The following is a 22,959-nucleotide window of genomic DNA, read 5'->3' on the forward strand; positions in this document are numbered from 1 at the left end:
TTGGTCATACAGTGATGAATGATTTTAAGTTTAGAAAGAAAGGACACAGAGTATTTCAGTGATTTTTGAAGAGATAAAAATTTCAGGCATTTGCGCAAAAGTATCCCGATAGTCCCGAACGGTCAATCCCGAACTTGAAATGTAGATCTTTTTGGCAATTGTGACGTGAGGCTCTTCAGCCATCAAAACAATGGCTGTCAAACGCTGACGCCTCATAATAAAAAAAAACATCTTGCGGCAAAACAACAAGAAGCCAATCTACTGCAGCTTTCGCAAAGTTTACGTATTTTTTGGTCACTATGTCGGGCCAATTTCCTGGAGGATACCAGAGCCCCAGTGGCCATCGTGGTAATTACAATAGTCCTATAATACAGCAGCAGCTGAACCAGATGAACGTCCCAAACCAAATGGGCATGATGGGTAAGCAGCGGAGACGCTTTTACTACGTATTCCTTGAAGTAACAATATCATACACAATGGCTCACAGGGTTCAACCAAAACAGTGTTATGAACAACCAACAAATGCAAGGTGGTCCAGGACAGGGTGGTCAGGACATGGGCATGAACCAGAATATGATGCAGCAAACCCACCAGCAGCAAGGTCAACCCCAAGGAATCCAATCCAATCCACAGCAGATGCCTAGCCAGCACCAACAGGGACAAAATCAAATGGTTGGTCAGAATCAACAGCATCAAGGGCCACAACCATCGCCCCAGATGGTCATGCAACAGTCCGGAGGCAATGTAGGACCAGGAAACGTGATGAACTCGCAAACTCAGCAAAACCAACCCCCACCAAATCAACCGGGTGCCGGGACCGCCGTTCAGCAACAACAAAAGGCAGAATTTAACCTGCTTTCGCTATGTCGCATTGGGCAGGAAACGGTGCAGGACATTGTGAGTCGCTTCCAGGAGGTGTTTGGCATTTTGCGTGCGATCCAACCACCGAATGGCACAAACCAGGGCCAGTTGTCAAGTAACGACAAGAAAGCTAAGGTGCAGGAACAGTTCCGGACGATCCGGTTGCTGTTCAAGCGCTTAAGATTGCTGTACGACAAGTGCAATGATAACTGCCAGCAGGGTATGGAATATACGCACGTGGAAAGCTTGATCCCGTTGAAAGGCGAATTGGAACGTTCCGAACCGGTCCACACGGAGGAGTACAAGAAGGCACTACAGGAGAACAGAGAGCTGGTTGCGATGGTACAGCTGAAGAACAAACAGTTGCGTGAGATTATAGATAAAATACGACTCACGATATGGGAGATTAATACCATGCTTAGCATGAGACGATGCTAATTGGGAAAGTTTTTTAACGGTGTATTGTGTAGATCTAAGCCCTTAGCAAAAAAAATAAACTATTGCAGTATACTCATCCAGCTGTATCACAAATCGTAAATGTCGGACTCCATTTATATTTTCCTGAACCTTTGTAGTTTATTGTTCAATTTAAAAATCAAAGTGCTTGTATTTCGATCAATAATTCTATTATGTTCGTGTCCACCATCTTTATGGGTCTAATGTTATATCAACATTACTGAAAAATCGTTAATATTCAACAATTTTTAGAATTCCATTGTACAGTTTGTTTCTTTTTTTTAAATTTAGGAATGGATTCATGGATATGCAATCTTTTATTTGGGTTTTTTAAGCGCTTCGTTATTCTACAAACCATGAACTCCGTACAGTGGGGCCGTCAGTTCGCTACGGCGCAACAAGACCTGGAAAAGTCCATACTCTTCAATCATTTGGGAAAAGCTAACGGCGCAACAATCGGAGCAGAATCTTTTTAAGAACCTCATAGGGAGCTTAGGTAGGTAGAGGTTACCTTGTGATCAACGTGGTCATTATAATATTTCAATTAGAGCTACTGAATCGGATATCGATTTTAAAGCAAAAGAGACTGTAGAGTAGTAGCTGTTGGCTGGAGTATTGTTGAGTTATAATGTAATTTCCCATGCTTTCCAGCATTTACTGAAACTTAATTTTTGAAAAACCAGAAATGGAAGATACACCGGATTGAGATAGCCGAGATATTATAACGAGCCTCAATATGAGCCACCAAAATTATCAGCAGCAAGGCACCGAAGGAATCCTAGCCGACTTGCCTACCAACCAACACCAGCAAGTACAAAATCAAATAGAGTGCCGAAATCAACAGCATCAAAGACTTATGCAACAGTGCGGGATAGGATCGGGCAATGCGATGAGTCATTCAGGCAGCCAGCAAAGTAAACTTCTGTCGAACCAACTAGATGGTGGAATTGCCGCTCAATGGCAATATCAAAATGAACAGTTCAACGTCCTCTCGTTGTGTCGCACTGGACAGGAAACGATGCAGGACATTGTTGGTGCCGTCGAAAATGTTTTTAACATTTTGCGTGAGATAGAACCACCGAGCGACATAGATCGTGAAGTGTCGGTTAACGACAAGAGAGCAGAGCTGCAGGAACAACTACAAACGGCCGGATTGCTGTTCATGGATTTGAGATTCCTAATGACAAATATAACGAAATTTGCCAGCGGGACGTAGATTGCACACACTTGGAAAGCTTGATCCCGCTGAAAGATAAACCGGAACATTCCGAAACGCTCCAATCAGAGGAGTACAAAATGTTACTGGAGGAGAACCGAGAGCTGGTTGCAACGGTTCAACTGAGGAACAAACAGTTGCTGGAGATCACAAATATTTTACATTTTTGAAGCGGTTAATGTGACATGAATATGTATTAATTTATGCTATAATATTCTTACATAAAATGTGTATATAAACATAACCTACAGAACATTTTATTTCGCACGTAAAAAATTCAAATTTGTTCAAATGTCGTATTTTGACAGTGCACCGTCTAGGATCCCCAACGAATCGTTGCACATGCACTCAGAAAGAACATCGCATCTGCGCTGGTATGCATGCTGTCAAAAACATGGAACGAAAATAACAACAAACGCGAACAAAAGAAATTTCTCAAGCTGTTGTGCACTTCGTCATCGTCGTCGCGTCGTAAATTTGCCTTCTTTGGCTTTGTCATCATCTTTTCTAATGGTTACGGGATTTGTATCTGTAGGAAAGTAATCAATTTCGTTAGTAATGTGTCATAGTGTCATAGGTTTAAATTGTAATTTATTACTGCCCCAGCTCGTACAGAGTAGAACGTTTTACGTGTGCTACAGCCTGACCTATTTCAATTCGTAGGAAAAAGTGTAGTGAAAAGGGATAAGGCCATCGCAGCTGTTTGTGAGGAACCCTGGGAATCGGTAGAATATTAAAATACACCGCCAGTACTGCAGAACGATACATCCCCGAGGCAGTACCCATCTGGGTTCCATATTGAACCAAGCAAATGTTATCTACGCAAGGCACCAAAAACAAAAGATAACATGGACATGCTTGACGCATACGTTGGTTACGACTTGAGTAGTTGCACCGAACCGGACGACATTCCGAAGACCAACGAAACGGTTTGGTTGCTTGGAACGCAGTATAATGCCACCGATGGTAATCTTCCCCAGCCAGGAATGCTGGGTCCAGTGTGTTTCCGGTAACGCAAATGACGCATCTACAAAATTGCATTTCTTCCCACGACAGACCTCGAAGCCATACGGGATGATGTTCAATCGCGACTATGGTGCACCTACCGCCGGGGGTTCGTCCCAATTGGAAACACCACGCTCACCACGGATAAGGGCTGGGGTTGTATGCTGCGCTGCGGTCAGATGGTACTGGCACAGGCATTGATTCAGTTACACCTCGGACGCGATTGGCGTTGGAGTCTAGATAGCAGGGACGAAACCTATCTCAATATTGTGAACCGATTTGAAGACAGCAAGCAAGCACCTTTCTCACTGCATCAAATTGCTCTGATGGGCGATTCGTCGGAGGAAAAGCGGATTGGCGAATGGTTTGGTCCGAATACGGTTGCTCAGGTGCTCAAGTGAGTGAAAAAAAACCCTTTCCAAAGCTTTGTCAACAAATTGAACGTTTAATTTCGTTCATTTTGCAGAAAATTGGTCAAATTTGATGATTGGTGTAAATTAGTGATTCATGTCGCTTTGGACAACACGCTAGCCACTGATGAAATACGTGAGTTTGATTCCAGAAATATTGTAAACTACAAACAAATTGACACACAGAGATGATAATTATTATTTTACCAATGCAGTGGAATTATGCGCAACCAAGGAACCGGACGCATGGAAACCCCTCCTTCTCATAATTCCACTCCGATTGGGTTTGAGCGAGGTGAATCCTATCTACATCGAGGGACTGAAGAAATGTTTCCAGCTACCAGGCAATTGTGGAATGATTGGTGGTCGACCCAACCAGGCCCTCTACTTCATCGGTTACGTTGGCGATGAAGCGCTCTACCTAGATCCGCACACGGTCCAGCGGGTAGGTAGTGTCGGTGATAAGCAGGAATCAACGGAACAGGAGCAGGACGAAACGTTCCATCAACGGTACGCTAGTCGGATTAAGTTCGCCTCGATGGACCCATCGCTGGCAGTATGCTTTCTGTGCGTAAATCGGCGCCAGTTTGAACTGCTTGTGGCACGATTTAACGACAGTGTTAACGGTGGCGGAAGTCAAGCCTTGTTCGAGGTCACGAAGACGCGCCAAGCACCGTGGACTCCGACGACCACTTCGTCCGCGTCGTCGCGCAAGAATAGTGGACCAATTGAGGCCTTCAATGTGATATCTGCCACAGAAATACCGAACGAAGGTAAGTGTGTTCGTTCGTATTTGGTGCACGATTTACGTATTCAGACGCATTTTTTTTTACTTTATTGCAGAATTTGAAGAGGTGGAACCGCGCACGTTGGATGATTCAGACGAAGAATTTGAGATTATCGCTTAACTGCAGGAAACCTTGCTTAAAGATCCCCGAAACGAATTGCGCAATATGAAAGCATTTGCTTTTCTTTAAGCTTCTTGCTTTTACCCGGAACCCCAAACTGAAGCTGCCCAAGTGTGCAGAATATGTAACGTAAGTGGCAGGGCACTGTTTTGATCCTTGCATCTCGTGTAATTGACCACAAATGGTGGGTTTGCTACGATAGCTTTTACGTTGTTTTTATCCATTTGAATAGGTTTTTGTTTGCAAAATCTTGTTTATCAATCATGACTGCACCTAGTTTCGTAGTAGGCATTGATTTTTTATTCTCAAATACAATTGTGTTTTCCACTCCGCCACATGATTCTTTCCGTTTGATAAAGTTTAAAAAGAAAAATGCAATCAGCCAACCACAACAATGAATGGATATGTTTCAATAAAATCTCGCGCAATATGTTTATTTGCTAATGCAGAAAAAGTAAATTGTATTGTAATTTCCACATCAATGTAAAATATGTCCTCTTTTGTTACACTGCTACCACATTTGGGAATGCATTTTGCTTCGATATGACCAACTTATTGTGCTGATAGCTTATATATCCTTTAATGCGGCTCTCGTAGATCAAATTAGCCACTATGCAGTGCGTCTCATCGATGGACACGTCTTCAACACCGGAAAATTGCAGTGCGGTATGTATGGCGTCCATGTCGATTTGATGTGTCTCCAGAATTAGATACACCTTCTTAATCAGATTCCGGTAGGTAATGATTTTCAGCTTTTCCACAATCAAATACACACCTGCGTTAATTAAGAACATTTCATGGCGTCGGATCGCTTCGTCGAACTTCCGTACGTTGCCTTCCTTCACGGCTGCGGCCAGATCGTGGAACTGGAGCAAATTGTACCGTTCCAGTATTTCTTTCCGGGGCATATAACCGAGCAACATTTTAACCGGCGTCAGATAGATCAGAATCAATCGCTTGTTCTTGGTGAATCTTCTCGGGCAGTTTTCGAACGCAAAGGTCAAATACTCTTCCGCACTCTTGAAGTTCGAATCGTACATTGCTTTCCGTCCGGCGAAGTATTTGTACGTTATACGTTGCGCCAGGCTAAAGCTTTCCTTAAAGTTTGAACTATCGATCGCCCGGATGAGGGGTTTGCACAGGTGCAGCTTGTTGATGCGAAAGTACACCTTCAGCAGTTGGTTGACGAGATTTAGCATGCCGAGTCGCTTGGTTTCCTCGTCGGATGACCGCGTATCGCCGGCGCACACTCGGAAGCATGACATTAGGCTTTCCGCTGCTTTCTCGAGAATTTCCCCAGCCTTCGAGCTCTTTGCGTGCATCTCGCACTTGGCCGCCAGCAGTCGCAGATCGATCGAAGTCACGTACATGATCGGTAGGACCCAGTTCTCTTCCTTGATTTGTTGTAACATTTTCACCACCGCCTGGATGCAGCTTGTTTGATGGCGATACGCTTCGTTGTAGTTGGGCGTGCTAGTTCGCATCAAATGATACACAGTCTTCAGGTGTGCGGTCACAATTTCGTCCAACGGAGACACGAGCTGGCGACTAACGACGGCATCGAGGTTCTCTTTGTGGAGGTTGGGATTGTTTACATGACTGTCCTGTAGGGAAAGGAACCGCGCGACCGCCTGACCTTCCTGTGCGTTCCACACGCGCATAATTTTGGTGAGATAATCGTTAAGATACATGATACCGGTCCGATTGTACAGTTATTTCCGTTCAAAACTTTTAATAACAATTCGCAACAAATTGTGTTGATACCGTTTACTACCCGACTTGGTAGGCGGCAATTTTTAATAACAAAAAACTGTCATTTTCCCCATGGAGTGCATTGGGTGTTCAAAAAAGTTTTGTCAAATCATTGACCTCGCCTACTCCTGCTGTCTTTTCGAACCAATTTCGTTGCTAGAAACAAGAAAGTTATTAGAAAGTCGCTTTTACGGTTTTACTCTAGTTGTACTAATTTGTTTCCATGTTCGTTAAGAAAGACTATTGCTACTGATTAATTATGAGTTTAAAGTAATCAACTATGCCTTATGAATGTCGGCATATCGATGTTTGTAAACAAAGCCATCCCGCATGGTTTTCACTATTTGCGAAGTCTCAGTTCGTTCGTTATACTTTCCGAAGCAAATTCTGATTGTACACCTTAAAATGGGTGTGCGTGGTTTAACAACGTTTATTGCATCCAAAGCGGAGATTTTCCTGAAACCATACGAGCTCCACGACACAAACTTAGTGATCGATGGGGATAACTTATGCATTCAGCTATTTAAAAAGAGTCAGCTCACATCGACCCCACTGGGAGGCAACTACGACCTGTACCATCGGATTGTGTTGGATTTTTTCCATATACTCAGCATGTGCAACGTAGTGCCGTACGTACTTCTGGACGGTGGTTACGAGGCACGGAAAATGTACACCGTGAAAGATCGTTTACTTCAAAGCACTCGCTTCATGAAGACCATGAACCATGGAGCGATCACGAGCACAAAGCCTTTGATGCTACGGGAGGTATTTGTCGATGCCCTACGGTGCGCCGGAGTAAGCTTTATGCGGTGTCCGTTCGAAGCAGACGACGAGGTAGCTATCCTAGCGCGTAAACTCAACTGTCCCGTCATGAGCTATGATTCGGATTTTTACATTCACAACGTGCAGTACATACCGTACGTGACCATGACGCACAAGGTGTACCGCAAAGTGACCGATAAGGAAGGGGAAAACTTTGAAATTGGCATCGTCGAGTGGAACCGGTCGAAATCCAGTGCAAAGAAAATGGAGCGAGTGAAATTTGTGGCACAGTATGGCGACGAAAGCGTGATCAATAGCGACGCGGCGGAGACGTACTACTACCTGGATTGCTGCATGTACACGATCGACAATTTGATTGGGCCAGATGTTCGGTTGGCGAAAGACATGATTCCTATGTTTGCGGTATTGCTGGGCAACGATTACATTGAGCGGAAGGTCCTTGCACCGTTCTATAGCACGATAAGCATTGGACGCGCGAACCGTGCGACGAGCAAACAATACAAACGGATAAAGATAATTTTGAAGTGGCTTCAAAATCACACGATTCAGTCGGCTACCCGAACCATTCTCAGCCATGTGCGGCAGGAAAGGAAAAGGCACGTGTACAGACAAATTCTGACGGCGATGCGTGGCTACAATTGTGAGGATTGCGTTTCGTTTCGATATTTTGGCTTTACCGATACCGTGTTGGAAGATGAAGAAATTGAAAGACACATTCAGGATGTTTTGGAATCGGATGATGACGACAACGATACAGATGCTCTGGCTGGCGAAAATGAATTCCTTGATGAGGAGGAAGAAGCGGAAGCATCGATAAACGAAGAGGAAGAAGGATCGGATGATTCTGGAACTGAACCAGAGGAGGAAATTGATAGCTGTGACAATGAAAATGAAGTCGAAAACATTGAAGATCGCCAAGCGAACGCACAGCAAAGTTCTGCAACGGACGAGCAGGACACGAATGACGAAGATTTGAAAAGAATGGTATCATTTCGTAACAAGTACACCGATCACGGTTGGCCAGAATGGTTTAGAGAGCTGTATGGTGGTGCAAAAGTGCCTCGATTTTTAGCAGACCTGTTGCATTCGAATGTGTACATCCACTACCCACAGGTGGAAGATATTACCAAACCGGACAGTAACACAATCAGTTATCCGATTTTAAGGACAATTTTTGCTCTTCTGAAGAGCTCATGTAGTCGGCCGGTGGATGCCTTTAAGTATGTTTCAAGGAGGGTAAAGGTGCCTGGTTTGCTCTACGTTACGTTCAAAGACGTCAAACTTCCTGACGGAGTTCGGTTCGATCCGGCATCGGCGAGTAATATCGGCGTTTTAGAGGAACTGTTTAAAGACTCTAAGATCGACGCGTGGCACGATCTGTTTCAATCGATCCTGATCCTACCAGACAACTTGCAGCTTTATTTCCTCATCATCATCTACTGGGCGACAAACTGCAAGGATGCTAACGTGGCGCACGTGCTGGCATTGATCGTGTGCATTTTGCAGCTGCAAATTATCGATCCATCGTTGAAGAGTAAAAACCGGGACGTGAAATTATTTCAAACACAGCATAAGGCCTATCTGGAAGAGCAGCGGAAAGCACTTAAAATGGTTAAAGTTGGCAAAAGCAAGGAGGACGATCAAACGGAAGAATTTAACCGAAAATTTTACAACCAGCTAAGTAGCACCACCTCCCGTTCGGAACTGATGCTTGCGTACGAGCTGCTCATCGGGCACTTTACACCGAACGAAAAACTGAATCGCAAACACACATCCATCGATCGGGAAATTGTGCACACGTTGGCCGAGTTTCAGTCGGTGTGCCATCACTTTTCTGCCCTGGTTCCACTGCTCGGCTATCCGTTTGCGAACATTCGCATGCATGAACTGTACAACAGCATGTTCGTATACAACCTGTACGATACCATGAAGTCCCGGGCGAACCCCATCGAGTACGCCTGCACTACTTTCTTCCGATCGTCGGCCAAGCTGCAGTCCGCGCTTCAACGGATGTGCAAGTTTGTAGAGAAATATGTTCCGGACTTGCAAGAAAGAAGGCGCACGGTGAGAGGTAAAGCAAAAGTGGCAGGAAAAAAGAAGACCACCGTGGTTGATAGTAAACCTGTGAAGCAGAAAAGTACTCCGACTAGGAAGCCAGGCAAACCGGACCCTGTAGGTCAGGAGAGCACGAGTGAAAGCGATAATGATGGTTTTATTGACATGAATAATAAATTCAGCCAACTTTTGTTGGCTTCTTAGTACGGTTTGCAATTAAATTTAGATTTATAAAGTAAAGATATGTTGTAAAGAGATATATTTTCGTTAAAAGTACTTTTAGTTTTGAATAAAATTTGTTAATTTTAAACTACCTCGTTTACCTATCTTTTTGAACATGTGGATAATTCAAAAATATGCTTCTCAGCAGTACTTCGAAGGGGGGACCATATTTAAACCACGCCTGCGTACACACGACGCCATTGTATGTGTGTCCATCGGATCCCCATCAGTTTCGTTCATTACAAAAAAAAAAAGTTGGCCCTGAAAAATGCGAGTGCGTTAAAAGAATACCGCCAATGTGTGCGTGTTGTATTCCCAAAAATTTTCTCAGGGGTCAAAAAGAGGCGAATATCGCGCAGTAAACATCAAACTATCGCAGCAGTTTCATACGGGCAAACAATCCGTACGCTATCCCGGACCGGTGGTCGACTGTTTTCGCTGTTCGTGCCAAGAGACAATTGTGCCTGAAACGAGAGGGCCACTGCCAGTGGAGTGTACTATCGCCACCGATGTTCAATCCGTATCTTTATCAACAAAATTTGCTTGCGAACAGTCCGTCGAAGGGATACGATGAGGTGTACAAGTGGGACAGTGCTCGGTGGGTAGAGGCGGCCGAAGGTGTGGTACCGCCGGATGCCGTGGTCGGCGGGTTCGAGGGTGGCGAGTACACCTACATTGGGCGCTGCAAGCATCACAAAACCATCACCCCCGGGCGCATCATTCCGTCCCGGAAGGCGTGTGTGATTTCGTACGATTGCCGGGAGCATGAAAAACACGACTATCAGGTACTGTGCGGGTACCAGGGACGGTTCGTACCGAGCGCTCACGGATACATTCCGGACGGAGCGTTGCGGGCCGGCGTGACGGAACACGGCAAACCGTTGTACATCGGATTGGTGCGGCTTGGGCTAACGTCGATCGTGGGCAAGGTGCAGCCCGATCACTGGTGCTGCTACATTTCGATGGACGAGTGGGAGAAAAAATATTTGGAGTATGAGATCTACGTTTCCGTCCACGACTACAGGGGACCGTTGGATTCGCCGTAGGGGCAGACCGGCCTGCTGCGCCCATATCTACCTCAGTGTGGTGATCGATCGATCGAAGGTTTTTGCCTGTTGTCTGGATCGTGAAACGCAAAGATGTGGAAGACAAAACGCTTGTGCTCTTAATTGCCTTTAATATTCAATAAAATTAAATACAGTTAGCATCAGCCAAAGCAGTCAAATGCATGTGTCTCAGAGTGAACCAAGATTAAACAGAGAAAAATCAGATGAATCATGTTCCGCAAGTAATATGTATATAAATGCTATGAGGAATCTATAAGAACCAGTTAAATGCTTTCTTTTGCTTAATACCATGCTTGATTTAAAAATTTTATTCAATCAATTTCGATCATATTCTAGAACAGCCCTACGATCGTTTCATAATGTTATAAGTGGTACCTATCATTCATAATATTGGTAACGAACCCTTTCGTTCTATGATTTTGGAACCATTTAGGGTAAATTTATTGGATATCAAAGTCGTCTCTGGTTCCAAGAAAATAATAAGACTCCTTTGGAGTTCCAACCGGAAAGGATTAACAGACAAAGATTTCATAATCTAAAAATCCCATTGCATCACCTTTGTCGGAAACATAACAACATCTGTGAGAGGGATGTACATTGCCCACCAGCGTACTACCTGCCAATATCACTCGTCCGATATACAAAGTTTCGCCGGCTTCGGATTGACCCGCCGGGAAGGCATTGGGTGGTATTTCATTGTTTTGCACCGGGACGAACCTTCCATTTACATTTATAAGCACTTCGAATTCTCTTTTAGGCCAAACCCTACCATCCCAAACAATAGTGCACGTTCTTTTTGATGGATCAATTACGCCCGGAACAATCCTTCTGTGAAGGTTAGTTCGGCCAATATACAGTATTTTCTCTGATGTACTGCTTACGGCAGGGACGGCATTTTGTGGTACATTGTCAAAAATGTAATGTACCCATCCACTGGTTGATGGTGGCACGATAAGGTTTGCAGGGTTTGTAACTTCGGGATGTACGGTAGATCCAACGAAAACATCGTATTCTACGAAGGCCCGCTCTTTTCCATCAATAGAGACATAGCACACCCTATCATGGGATCGTTGTACCTTTCCATAGTAAACCTGCCCGTTGTGTTTCACTCGGCCAAAGTGCAATGGTTCACCCTGTTCCGACAAACCGGCCGGCGTAGCACGCAGCAACGTGTTCGAATCACTAAACGGCACGAATTCGCCAGGGATGCATAGGATTTCTCCGCATTCTTTAGCGTGTCCTTTTCCACCCCACACGATAAAAAACTTCTTTTCCGATGCATCAAAATATCCTGGGGTCATGGATCCCTGGTACTCCGCCCGGGCAAGGTATAGTTTGGTTTTCCCGCGTCTTTCAATCTCGAATGCATGCGGAGGAATTATGGACCGGCTCCTTAATCGAACCCATTGCAGCTGATGCAACTTGTCCCATCGCAACAATCTAATGCGTGAAAGAGGCTTCGGTCTTTCTTGGGCAGGAGAGATACGGGTTTCATGAACTGAAATTATAAATTCGGGAAAACCCGGTTGAGATGAGTCATGGTTCTGAACTCATTGTGATAACTTACAGTGATTCACCATTGTCTGGTCATTTAAATTTATCACGCATGTGCTTGAGCAAATGCTACGTTCTATGGCGAATATATTATTCAAACACGGCGGCAGTTACGGATAATTGTTAAACTTTTCCTCGCAGTACGCCGAAGCTTCTGCAAACACCGAACTGAATCGTAAATACCAAGTACTGTAGTTAGAATAAGGTGGACTCCTATTGATCATGTATGACAACGCGACAATTCACAAGCAAAACAAGCGTGACAACAGAGGTCTTTTGAATCCATTTTGGCCAGTTCTTAAATTCAAATTCATTAAACTTAAAACAAATGTAGAAAAATAAAAACCCATTTTTCTCCCGTTCACCAATTTCTTTCTTCATATCTCCGATTATTTCACGCGTATGTGTTTTCCTAATCTTTTAAAATTGTTTATTTTATTTGTCTGTAATTTGTAAGTTGAAAGTGTATTCGGCTTTCTACGGATTACAGCACAGGAACCAACAGTACCAACCGCAGGTGTGGCCACAGGACCGGAACATTTGATGACCAGTAAACTTTTCCATTCTTGTGTACGGTGTTGGTCGAAACTCGAAAAACAATAAAATATGAATTTTTTAAACACCAAATTTACGCTTCCTTCCATCAGAGGGTGCGGTTTCGATTGGGACTCGAGCCCACGCGGCCGAGTGCTCCTGAAACTGGTTCTTCTGATGGTTGACAATTCATTCTTTTGTGTTAAGCGACCGGATGATATCACAGAACGAAAGTCAGAGTTTATAACAAAATATATTGCAAATCTGTTTGAGGTACCAACTGTTTCTAGTAAACATTATAACAAACCACTTTTGAACAGGGCTTTGGCGAGTTTCCTCAACCTTCACTAATAAAAAAGGCCCAAAAGTTAATCATTCAATTAAAAAAAAAGCAGGCTATGCCCATTACTCCTGGCCAAAGTTCAAGTTTTACCACCAATAAACATCGGCATAGTCTTCAAACCCCGTAGTTGGTGGTGGCTCGAATAGGGGTGCCGGTTTTACCGCAGATCTGATGAATATATCATATTTAGTGAAGGCGCGTTCTTTACGATTAACAGAGACATAGCACACCCTATCATGGGATCGTTGTACCTTTCCATAGTAAAACTTTCCGAAGCGTTTCACTCGCCCGAAGTGCAATGGTTCACCCTGTTCCGAAAAACCGACCGGCGTAGCACGCAGCAACGTGTTCGAATCCCTACACGGCACGAATTTGCCAGAGATACATAAGATCTCTCCGTATTCTGTAGCGTGTCGTTCTCCGCCCCACACGAATAAAAACTTCTTTTTCGATGCATCAAAATATCCTGGCGTCATGGATCCCTGGTGCTCCACCCGGGCAAGGTATAATTTGTATTTCCCGCGTCGTTCAATCTCGAATGCATGCGGTGGAATTATGGACTGGCTCGTTAGTCGAATCCATTCCAACTGATGAAACTTGTCCCATCGCCACAATCTTTTGCGGTAATTTGTCCATGGTCGTTCAAACTCGTCGAAGCCGAAGTATGCACGAAGCAGAACTATAAATTTGGGAAAACCCGATTAGTCAGATGAGTCAATGGCTTCGAACGTAGTTGGTCCCCGCTGTACGCTTGAGTTCTGATTAGTCAATTTGACTTTGTTTTGATAAAATGAAGTTTTTAATGTGCACTGGTTTCCTCTCAGTGTTAACTTTTCAAAATGAGGTTTAAACGATATGGCAGAGGAAATCCGCAATACGCTATTGCGTTCGGTTCCAAACATTCGCGTACTGCGGGGACCAACTGTATTATGAAAACTTACTGTAATTCACCATTCTGCAAAACACAGAAACTTTTAAACGTAGAGTTGAGAAAATAATACGTTTTATGTCGAGTATAACATTCAAACTTTGTAAGTTTTAAACGGAACTCAATGCACAATCGCAAAAATTTCCCTCGAGCTGCACCAAATGCATTTACGCATTTACGTTCTAAGAACGATCATAAACCAAGAAATTTGAATCAGGTAGACTAGACTGAATGTTTTGACAGAACGAGCAACAGCGAAAAATCACGGTTAATTAATGAGTATTACATTACCGCCCCGCTACACGAGCCGTAAACTCTGTTCCAGTTCGGCGTCGCATCAGAGCGGATGGTTAGCAGTGCACGAGGTTCCTAAAATAGTTAGCGGAAAAGTAAGGTTATCGCCGGTGTCGCCGAGCTGGAGCTCAAGTCAGAGAAATCCTAGCCGACGCACATCTCGTGCTGTTTGAGTAAACAAGCGGATCACGAGTTTCGTGCGATCTGACAAACGGAAGGAAATATTCCTTTCGTTACGGCGGGTGAACAGCCGCATTTTGATTACGCACTAGCGTGGTTGGCTAGCAGTGCTCCTGGCCGCATGGTGGCAGTCAAAATGTGACGCCTACAGAAAATCAGAACAACCACAGTAAATCAGGATATATGGCCTTTAGTGGCCAGTCCTTAACCAATAGAGGTCTATGTCTCCAGGTTAGGCTAGTGTCAGTGCTTTCTCGCACGATGTTTTGCCGGACGTCAGGTGCGCCAATTTTTATGTTATTTTTTTTGAATTGTAAGACAGTTAAATGAATTTGATTATTTTCTCGGATGGTCCATCCGATAAAATCAAATGATTTTGATTCTATTGTACGATAAAATCGTGCGAAGCTTGCAGCTGTCAAATCCCATACATTTTCGTCTGTCAAAACCTGACGCGGTAAAGCACTGACACCAGCCTTAGCTTGCGAAGGCCCTCGCCGAAGTGAAGAAGAAGAAGAAGAGCCGCAAACTCAACAAGTTTGCGGTGCAAAGAGGGGAACAGCCGAAAAGATTACGTCAAAAACTTTTCAGCTCCTTGAGCTGAAAACTGCTCCCCGCGTTTTGCGGTACCAATGCCGTCGCCAGTCAATGCAAGCGCAAAGTTTCTGACAGTCTATGCACGCGTCAGTCTCTGTTGTTTTTGTTTTTGTTATCAGTTAACTCCAAAAGCTTCCTTCGAAGCAAACAAGATCTCATCTTCAGTTCACACAAAAAGTAAAATATGCATCCATCACATTATCGCCTTATGCATTTGCACCGGGTGCCACATGATAAAATGACTAAATATTACCGTAACTACAAAATAAACACTTTAATTTTGTTGAACTTTGAACGAAATACACCAGCGTGTTATCTTTTATGGCTGATACACAAACGACTGACACTGAGCCGAGCGTTCCCCAACTAACAATTGACAAGCATCTTTGGAACATTCTGTCTGATCTTTAGAACGTTTTTCCACCTTCCAATAAACCGCTACATTAGGAAGTGTAACCCAGCCGTTTGAGTTTTGACAACTCATGGAGGCGGCCATTTATACCGACGGTCAAACCCGGTGAAAAAGTATAGCGATATGAAATAAAAAAAACGGTGAATTTAAAATAGTTTGTAGTTCCACTTGACGATCTTGCATCTCCCACTCTTTGGGATCAGCCGCTGTATTTCCACCGGTCTCGCTTGTCATTTAGTTGCAACTATTATTGTCCAACCTATTAGAGGGGAATATGGATCATTTGGTTCAAATCTTTTTATAACTAGTATTGTTACTTACTTGTGTTGGTGTTTGCTGCTTCTGAGACTCGAACTGCTTGGGACAAGAAGAGGTATGTTGTTGTCGGCTCACCAAATCACATGAGCCACGCTCCGCTTCGACGATTGGTAGCTTAATTGACAATATCTATCAACAAACATTTTCAACAGGTGATGACCACAGTTGGCACAACGAAAAGCACCAGTCTGTAACAGTAGCCGCAATATATCTGTATGTATCTGTATGCTGATGCACTGCTTTTGCTTTGATTCATTATATGCTGCCACCAAACGATTAAATCTTTCTTTTTGATCTTGGTTTTGCAGGTGCGTTTTGTGGATCAAAATTTGGTTGCTTGCTTTGGGTAATTCCGTGGAGATTCATGTCGGCGCATCACTTGGTGGAGCATCATTTTCATTGTGTGTTTCATTGATTTGGCTACTTTTCCAAATCCGTATGGTGCTTTTCATAATTCCATGGAATGATTGTGAATTGAAAATTGAAAAGTGATTTGCTATTGGGTTTTTTTTTAACTACACTATTGTGATTTCCATTTTGTTTATTGGTTTCTCTAGTGTTTATGTATTCTAATTAACGATATTTCTTTTATGTGTAGAAATATTTTAAAGTCAAACTCTAATTAAAATGAATCGGTGTCGTTATTTAACGAAAAACCAATATTTTGTATTTATTGTGTATGTTGGATGCCCATATATGTTACATGTTTATATTATTCTTTCGATTGATTAGTAGTTTCTTAACTTACTCCACTAATGAATGAGATTAACGTATAAATAGATGTTGACCCTCCTCATCTACTTGAATGGCCGCAAGCTTGAATTTTATTTCCCTGGTATTGGTTCCACTCAGTGAGGTAAACAAACCTAGTCAAACATTTAGGCCAGTAGGTTCACATAGATTAACAAACGCCCTTCAAAACTAATGTGTGGGAATTCAAATTATATTCGCCTTCGGTAGTACAATTTAAACAACCATGTTTCTCATTGAAGTTTGTCACACCTGAAAACGGACGTAACAAAGATGAGTAAAGTAACAATTAGAGAGAAAGAAAGTCTTACCTTTAATAAATGCTCGTGCCGCTGCATCAGCAATAATTGCACGAACTTTTATCTCATGTTGCACTTCGTTGGTGATGGCTCCGTAATCAAAGTCGTTAAGCTCCTGCAGACATGTCTTAGGAACTCTTCGACCCTTAGCGGCTTTGACGAGCCGCTGAAGATTGCCACCGAGCCACTTCTGGTAGCTCATGGATGTTCATAAGAATCGACCAAAACGTGTTCAGGCCACGTCTGTGTAGTGGCAACCCATCGATACATAAATTTAGAAATATCGACATTTCACATTGCTAGAAATAAATAATAATTCAACATCACGATACGTGTTAGCGCATTCGACTAGTATTTCAATCATCTTACCTGAATCGTTTGGACAAACTACATAGGATGGCTTTGTGCCAATATCGACCACCATTCACTGCAATAATGTTCGCGACGGTCTTATTAGATTTCAAAAGAGTACAATCGTTCTTCGGCAGCTGATTCTCTCGTAAAATATCTAACATCTTGTTCACAATCGAATTAAACAAATTTTGAACAACTGCCAAAAACCTTATACATTCCTCCATCGTCGTGTTGTACTACTATCTAAGCTATCTACACTGCTCACGTTATCCGGTAAACCATCGATTCTTGAGATTTCGTCTTGACCGTGATCGTCTCCAGAACGCGTTTCTTCTTCCGAGGCCTTCTTCGACAACTAGATCGAAGACGATCAAAGAATCATCATTAATCTCTAGCTGACCCACACTGGTACTTGGAGCTTCTAAAATAAATAATCATTTATTTAAATTTCGCATTCAAATATTGAGCAGCACAAGCACAAACACTTACGATCCATTCCACAAGAATGTTGGCTCTCCTGATCAAATCTTTTCCCATCACTTTGTACAAATTACCTGAACGCTTAAGCTGCCCTAGAAAGTTGTTTTTGTATGCCATTTTCACTAGTTATGGACACCACTTTTGATAAAATCAAAATTTCCGAAGTGCTGAAAGCTTGCAACGTTGCTTCTGATTTTGTTTACAAATTTGTGTGATGCGGTGGAAAGGGAGAGGCACAGTGGGATTGCTTCCTTAGTCGTGCGCTCTCGGTCTCGCACATGGTATAAACACTGAATGTTCCAAAGATGACAGCTCGTGGTTACCTGGGTCGCCGTGCTTTTATTCAGATGGTCAAAGTTCATACATATAGAGGTGCACCCTTGTCACCATCGCGGTTTGACATTTCTCCTGTCATTTGACACTTCTATGAACAGTACATTCATGCCAACATACATATGTCAACACTCCTCCTCATGAATCTAATGTTCATTCCGTTACTAACTTGCTAATACCGAGTCCTATCGAGAGTTCTTTAATCTTTTGTGCTCCTAGTGGTTTGGTTAATATGTCGGCTAGCATTGCTTCAGAAGCACAATACTTTAATTCGATAACTTTCGTGTTACAAAGATCTTGAGTATAATGATATTTCATATCTATGTGCTTTGACTTTCTCTTTTCATGACCTGACAAAGTAAATTCAATGCACGCACGATTATCTTCGTTAATAATGGTTGCTTCTCTTTGTTTTACATCCATTTCCTCCAATAGCCTACGCAACCAAACCGCTTGCTGTCCTGCTATTGTCTACAAGAGTCTTAATGTGCACTGATTTGCTACAGGTGCAGTAACTTCTTCGTAATCAAATCCTTTCCTTTGCCCGAAGCCTTGCGCTACAAGTCTTGCCTTATATCGATCAACATTTCCATTCGCGTCCAACTTTTTCTTAAAAACCCATTTACATCCGATAATGTTGCTGTTCTCGGGTGGATACGTTAGCTCCCACGTGTTGTTGGCTTCCAGGGATCGGAACTCATCTTCCATAGCCTCCATCCACCTGTCCTTTTCCACGGATGTTATGGCTTCGTTGTACGACGCTGGCTCATCCACACTCGTTCTTACCAAACCTAAAAAATAGTCGGTAAATTTAGCTGGTGGTTTACCTCTTGTCGATCGCTGTGTTAATGGATCGGCAACCGGCTGGTCTAGGTCTTCTGAGCCTGATGAGTAATGCTCGTTTTCTTCCGCTGTATCAAAATTCTCCTCCTGCACGTTGATCGGGTTGCTTTCTTCATCGACATCATCATGTTTGTATCGATCAGGATCAACGTCGAGTATAATTTCATCAACATCAACACTATCACCTTGCTCGCACGATGCTTCGTTGAATACGACGTCACGACTAATCACAATGCGGTCCGTGCTAGTATCTACAAGCCTGTATGCCTTTTCTTGGATGGAATATCCGACGAATCTTAGTTGCTTTGCCTTGGGTTCCATTTTTCCACGCTTTTCTTTAGGTATTTGAACCCATGCTTCGCATCCAAACACTTTGAAATGGTTGTAGGATGGCTTTCTACCGAACCATTTTTCAAAAGGTGACATTCCGATTATTTTCGATGGTAGTCGATTCTGGGTATATGCTGCAGTAAGTACTGCTTCTCCCCAATATTTGCTTTCTAAACGTGCATCTTGTAACATACACAATGCCATTTCTTGAAGTGATCTGTTTTTCCTCTCGGCGACGCCATTTTGCTGAGGCGAGTATGGCACTGTTAGTTGACTCATAATACCTTGCTCTTTGAAGAACTTTTGCAGCACCTTTCCGGTGTACTCACCACCATTGTCTGATCGTATGGCCTTGGGTGTTTTCCCGAATTGTGTCTTGCAGAAGGCCACGAAATTCTGAATAATTTCACTAGCATCTGACTTCTGTCGCATAAGGTAAACGAACGCCATTCTCGAATAATCATCTATAAATGTGATGAAGTAACGGTGACCACTCGGTGTGTGAGGAAACGGACCACACACGTCCGTGTGAACAATGTCCAACTTGTTTTCACTTCTTTTGTTTGTTCTTCTGAATGGGGATCGGGCCATCTTCCCTTCTATACAACTCGTGCAGACATTTGTCATGTTCAGTTCTTCCAACTTCGCCTTATCGCCGAATAATGTCTTTATTACTTGTGGGTCTCGATGACCAAGCCGTCTATGCCATAAATGTAGACAATGATTTGGTGATGTTCTACTCACCAACGCATTTTCGCCGATGATACACAGGTGATAAAGACTTCCGAGTTTATTTGCCACAGCTATAACTCGCCTTCCTTGTTCGATAAGACAATGATTTTCTTCGAAAATTACTCGCATGCCCTTCTTCACCAGGCAGCTCACCGATATTAAGCCACTTTCCAGTGTGGGCACATAAAGTACATCGCTAACTTTTATGGCCAATTGTTCGCCATCTTTTGTCACGCATACTAGGGTTCCTGATCCAACACCTTCAATTTTCGCCTTGCTTCCATCGGCCAGTGTGACACTACTTTCCGCACAATTCACTTTAATTTCAAAGAACGTTGGATCATTCGTCATATGCCGCGACGCACCACTGTCTATATACCAGTTTCCTGGTAGGCCTTTGCTTGCAGTCCAAGCCACCGGTCCTTCGTCACTCACCGTCACTTTCGCGGAATTGTGTTTTGCTTCCTGCATTGTTCTGTTAAGCAAACGACAGTTTCTTTTCATGTGGCCGGCTTTGCCACAATGAAAGCACACTACACTTGGTTTGTTCCTGTTCACTTTGTTCTTCGTCGTCACTTGAAACACTTTGCCTTCTGCCGAACTTGTTCCCGAACGTTCACGTCGTTTTTCTCCTTCGGCTAGAAGTTTGCTCTTCACCAACTCTAGGGTTAAATTATTGGTGGAAATCTGTTCCAATGCGGTAGTTAACGGATCGTATGATTCCGGTAACGAACATAGCAACATCGCAATTTGCCATTTTCTGGGTATTGGCTCTCCTAAATCAGCGATTTGTTGGACCAAGTTAGAGAACGTTTGTAAATGATTCTCTATGTCCCCGCCTTCTGCTAATTCTAAGCGCGTCAGCCGCTTTAGCAGGTACACTTCTGATCCCGCTTCATGGTACCCTTTTATGGCATCCCACGCGTCTTTTGCAGACGTTGCGTCACGCACTAGCCCAACTTGGCTATCGTCGACACACAGCCCAATCGTTGCACGTGCTCTCGAATCTTTCTGCTTCCATACCGGCGTCTCTGGTTCCGGCTTTGCTTCGCCAATTGTGCACCAAAGCTCATCACGCTCGAGGAGCATTTGCATTTTAAACTTCCACGTTTGGTAGTTTTGATTGGTCAACTTAGGCACCATAAACCGTTGCGTATCCGCCATTTCACCTGGGCCCATAACCTGTTGAACTTTGAACGAAATACACCAGCGTGTTATCTTTTATGGCTGATACACAAACGACTGACACTGAGCCGAGCGTTCGCCGTGCTTTTCCCAACTAACAATTGACAAGCATCTTTGGAACATTCTGTCTGATCTTTAGAACGTTTTTCCACCTTCCAATAAACCGATACATTAGGAAGTGTAACCCAGCCGTTTGAGTTTTGACAACTCATGGAGGCGGCCATTTTTACCGACGGTCAAACCCGGTGAAAAAGTATAGCGATATGAAATAAAAAAAACGGTGAATTTAAAATAGTTTGTAGTTCCACTTGACGATCTTGCATCTCCCACTCTTTGGGATCAGCCGCTGTATTTCCACCGGTCTCGCTTGTCATTTAGTTGCAACTATTATTGTCCAACCTATTAGAGGGGAATATGGATCATTTGGTTCAAATCTTTTTATAACTAGTATTGTTACTTACTTGTGTTGGTGTTTGCTGCTTCTGAGGCTCGAACTGCTTGGGACAAGAAGAGGTATGTTGTTGTCGGCTCACCAAATCACATGAGCCACGCTCCGCTTCGACGATTGGTAGCTTAAATGCCAATATCTATCAACAAACATTTTCAACAGGTGATGGCTGACCACAGTTATTCCTTGGCACAACGAAAAGCACCAGTCGGCTGTAAAAGTAGCCGCAATGTATCTGTATGTATCTGTACGCTGATGCACTGCTTTTGCTTTGATTCACTATGTGCTGCCACCAAACGATTAAGTATTTCTTTTTGATCATGGTTTTCCAGGTGCGTCTTGTGGACCAACATTTGGATGCTTGCTATGGGTATTTCCGTGAAGATTCATGTCGGCGCATCACTTGGTGAAACATCGTTTTCATTGTGTGTTTCATTGATTTGGCTAATTTTCGAACCGAATGGTGCTTTTCGTTGTTCCATGGAATGACTGTGGTCAGTCATCACCTGTTGAAAAAGCTTCATGATATGATATTGTTTTTTTGTCAAGATAGGTTTTGTGATTTCCATTTTGTTTATTTGTTCCTCTAGGGTTTATGTATACAAATAATCGATATTTCTTTTATCTGTAAAATTATTTCAGTGTTGAATTAAAATTAAAATGAATAGATGTCGTTATGGAACGAAAACTCAATATTTTGTATTTAATGTGAGTGTTGGATGCACATATATGTTACATGTTTATATTATTCTTTCGATAGATTGATCATTTCTTAAACTTACTCCACCAATGTATGAGATAAACGTACAAATAGATGTTGACCCTCCTCATCTGCTTGGGTGACCGCTAGCTAGTAGCTTATTTCCCTGGTATCTTGTATGTTGGTTCCACTCAGTGAGGCAAACAAACCGGGGCAAACATTTGGGCCAGTAGGTTCAAATGGAGTAACGATCGCCCTTTAAAAACTAATGTGTGCGAATTCGGATTATATTCGCCTTCGGTAGTACACTAACAACTTTCATGTTTCCCATTGAAGTTTGTCACAGCTGAAAACGGACGTAACCAAGATGAGTAAAGTAACAATTAGAGAGAAAAAAAGTCTTACTTTTAATAAATGCTCGTGCCAGAGCAGCAGCTATAATTGCACGAACTTTTATTTCATGTTGCATTTCGTTGATGATGGCTCCGTAATCCAAAAGGTCGTTAAGCTCCTGCACACATGCCTTAGAAACTCTTCGACCCTTAGCGGCTTCGTCGAGCCGCTGAAGACTGCCACCGAGGCTCATGGATGTTCATAAGAATCTGTCTGT

General features: G+C 43.2%; 8 protein-coding genes across 8 annotated transcripts; 5 read left to right on the forward strand and 3 right to left on the reverse strand.

Annotated features, from left to right (window-relative positions):
• The first annotated feature begins 232 nt into the window (after nt 1-232).
• LOC131261954 (mediator of RNA polymerase II transcription subunit 30-like) lies at nt 233-1,393 on the forward strand. The gene is made up of 2 exons (XM_058263832.1): nt 233-420; nt 488-1,393. Exons 1-2 carry the CDS (start codon nt 300-302, stop codon nt 1,297-1,299), a joined length of 933 nt encoding a protein of 310 aa, XP_058119815.1. The 5' UTR covers nt 233-299; the 3' UTR covers nt 1,300-1,393.
• A 660-nt stretch (nt 1,394-2,053) lies between these two features.
• On the forward strand, nt 2,054-2,533 carry LOC131264254 (mediator of RNA polymerase II transcription subunit 30-like). The gene has a single exon (XM_058266538.1). It carries the CDS (start codon nt 2,054-2,056, stop codon nt 2,531-2,533), a length of 480 nt encoding a protein of 159 aa, XP_058122521.1.
• Nucleotides 2,534-2,932: 399 nt separating this feature from the next.
• LOC131266776 (cysteine protease ATG4B) lies at nt 2,933-5,289 on the forward strand. The gene is made up of 6 exons (XM_058269412.1): nt 2,933-3,004; nt 3,197-3,499; nt 3,590-3,935; nt 4,005-4,084; nt 4,164-4,721; nt 4,792-5,289. Exons 2-6 carry the CDS (start codon nt 3,382-3,384, stop codon nt 4,854-4,856), a joined length of 1,167 nt encoding a protein of 388 aa, XP_058125395.1. The 5' UTR covers nt 2,933-3,004; nt 3,197-3,381; the 3' UTR covers nt 4,857-5,289.
• Nucleotides 5,290-5,349: 60 nt separating this feature from the next.
• LOC131266775 (PCI domain-containing protein 2 homolog) lies at nt 5,350-6,631 on the reverse strand. The gene has a single exon (XM_058269411.1). The coding sequence runs from the start codon at nt 6,545-6,547 to the stop codon at nt 5,360-5,362; it is 1,188 nt and encodes a 395-aa protein (XP_058125394.1). The 5' UTR covers nt 6,548-6,631; the 3' UTR covers nt 5,350-5,359.
• Nucleotides 6,632-7,013: 382 nt separating this feature from the next.
• Nucleotides 7,014-9,750, forward strand: LOC131262853 (protein asteroid). Its single transcript, XM_058264936.1, has one exon. It carries the CDS (start codon nt 7,014-7,016, stop codon nt 9,648-9,650), a length of 2,637 nt encoding a protein of 878 aa, XP_058120919.1. The 3' UTR covers nt 9,651-9,750.
• A 256-nt stretch (nt 9,751-10,006) lies between these two features.
• LOC131263565 (uncharacterized) lies at nt 10,007-10,886 on the forward strand. Its single transcript, XM_058265782.1, has one exon. The coding sequence runs from the start codon at nt 10,178-10,180 to the stop codon at nt 10,712-10,714; it is 537 nt and encodes a 178-aa protein (XP_058121765.1). The 5' UTR covers nt 10,007-10,177; the 3' UTR covers nt 10,715-10,886.
• Nucleotides 10,887-11,020: 134 nt separating this feature from the next.
• Nucleotides 11,021-12,458, reverse strand: LOC131263493 (uncharacterized). The gene is made up of 2 exons (XM_058265699.1): nt 12,303-12,458; nt 11,021-12,233 (listed from the first exon to the last, which is right to left on the reverse strand). The coding sequence occupies exons 1-2, from the start codon at nt 12,313-12,315 to the stop codon at nt 11,248-11,250; spliced, it is 999 nt and encodes a 332-aa protein (XP_058121682.1). The 5' UTR covers nt 12,316-12,458; the 3' UTR covers nt 11,021-11,247.
• Nucleotides 12,459-12,713: 255 nt separating this feature from the next.
• On the reverse strand, nt 12,714-14,195 carry LOC131265405 (uncharacterized). The gene is made up of 2 exons (XM_058267664.1): nt 14,108-14,195; nt 12,714-13,845 (listed from the first exon to the last, which is right to left on the reverse strand). The coding sequence occupies exons 1-2, from the start codon at nt 14,118-14,120 to the stop codon at nt 13,253-13,255; spliced, it is 606 nt and encodes a 201-aa protein (XP_058123647.1). The 5' UTR covers nt 14,121-14,195; the 3' UTR covers nt 12,714-13,252.
• Nucleotides 14,196-22,959: the final 8,764 nt, after the last annotated feature.

Source organism: Anopheles coustani, chromosome 2, assembly GCF_943734705.1.
Source record: "Anopheles coustani chromosome 2, idAnoCousDA_361_x.2, whole genome shotgun sequence".
Taxonomy (NCBI): domain Eukaryota; kingdom Metazoa; phylum Arthropoda; class Insecta; order Diptera; family Culicidae; genus Anopheles; species Anopheles coustani.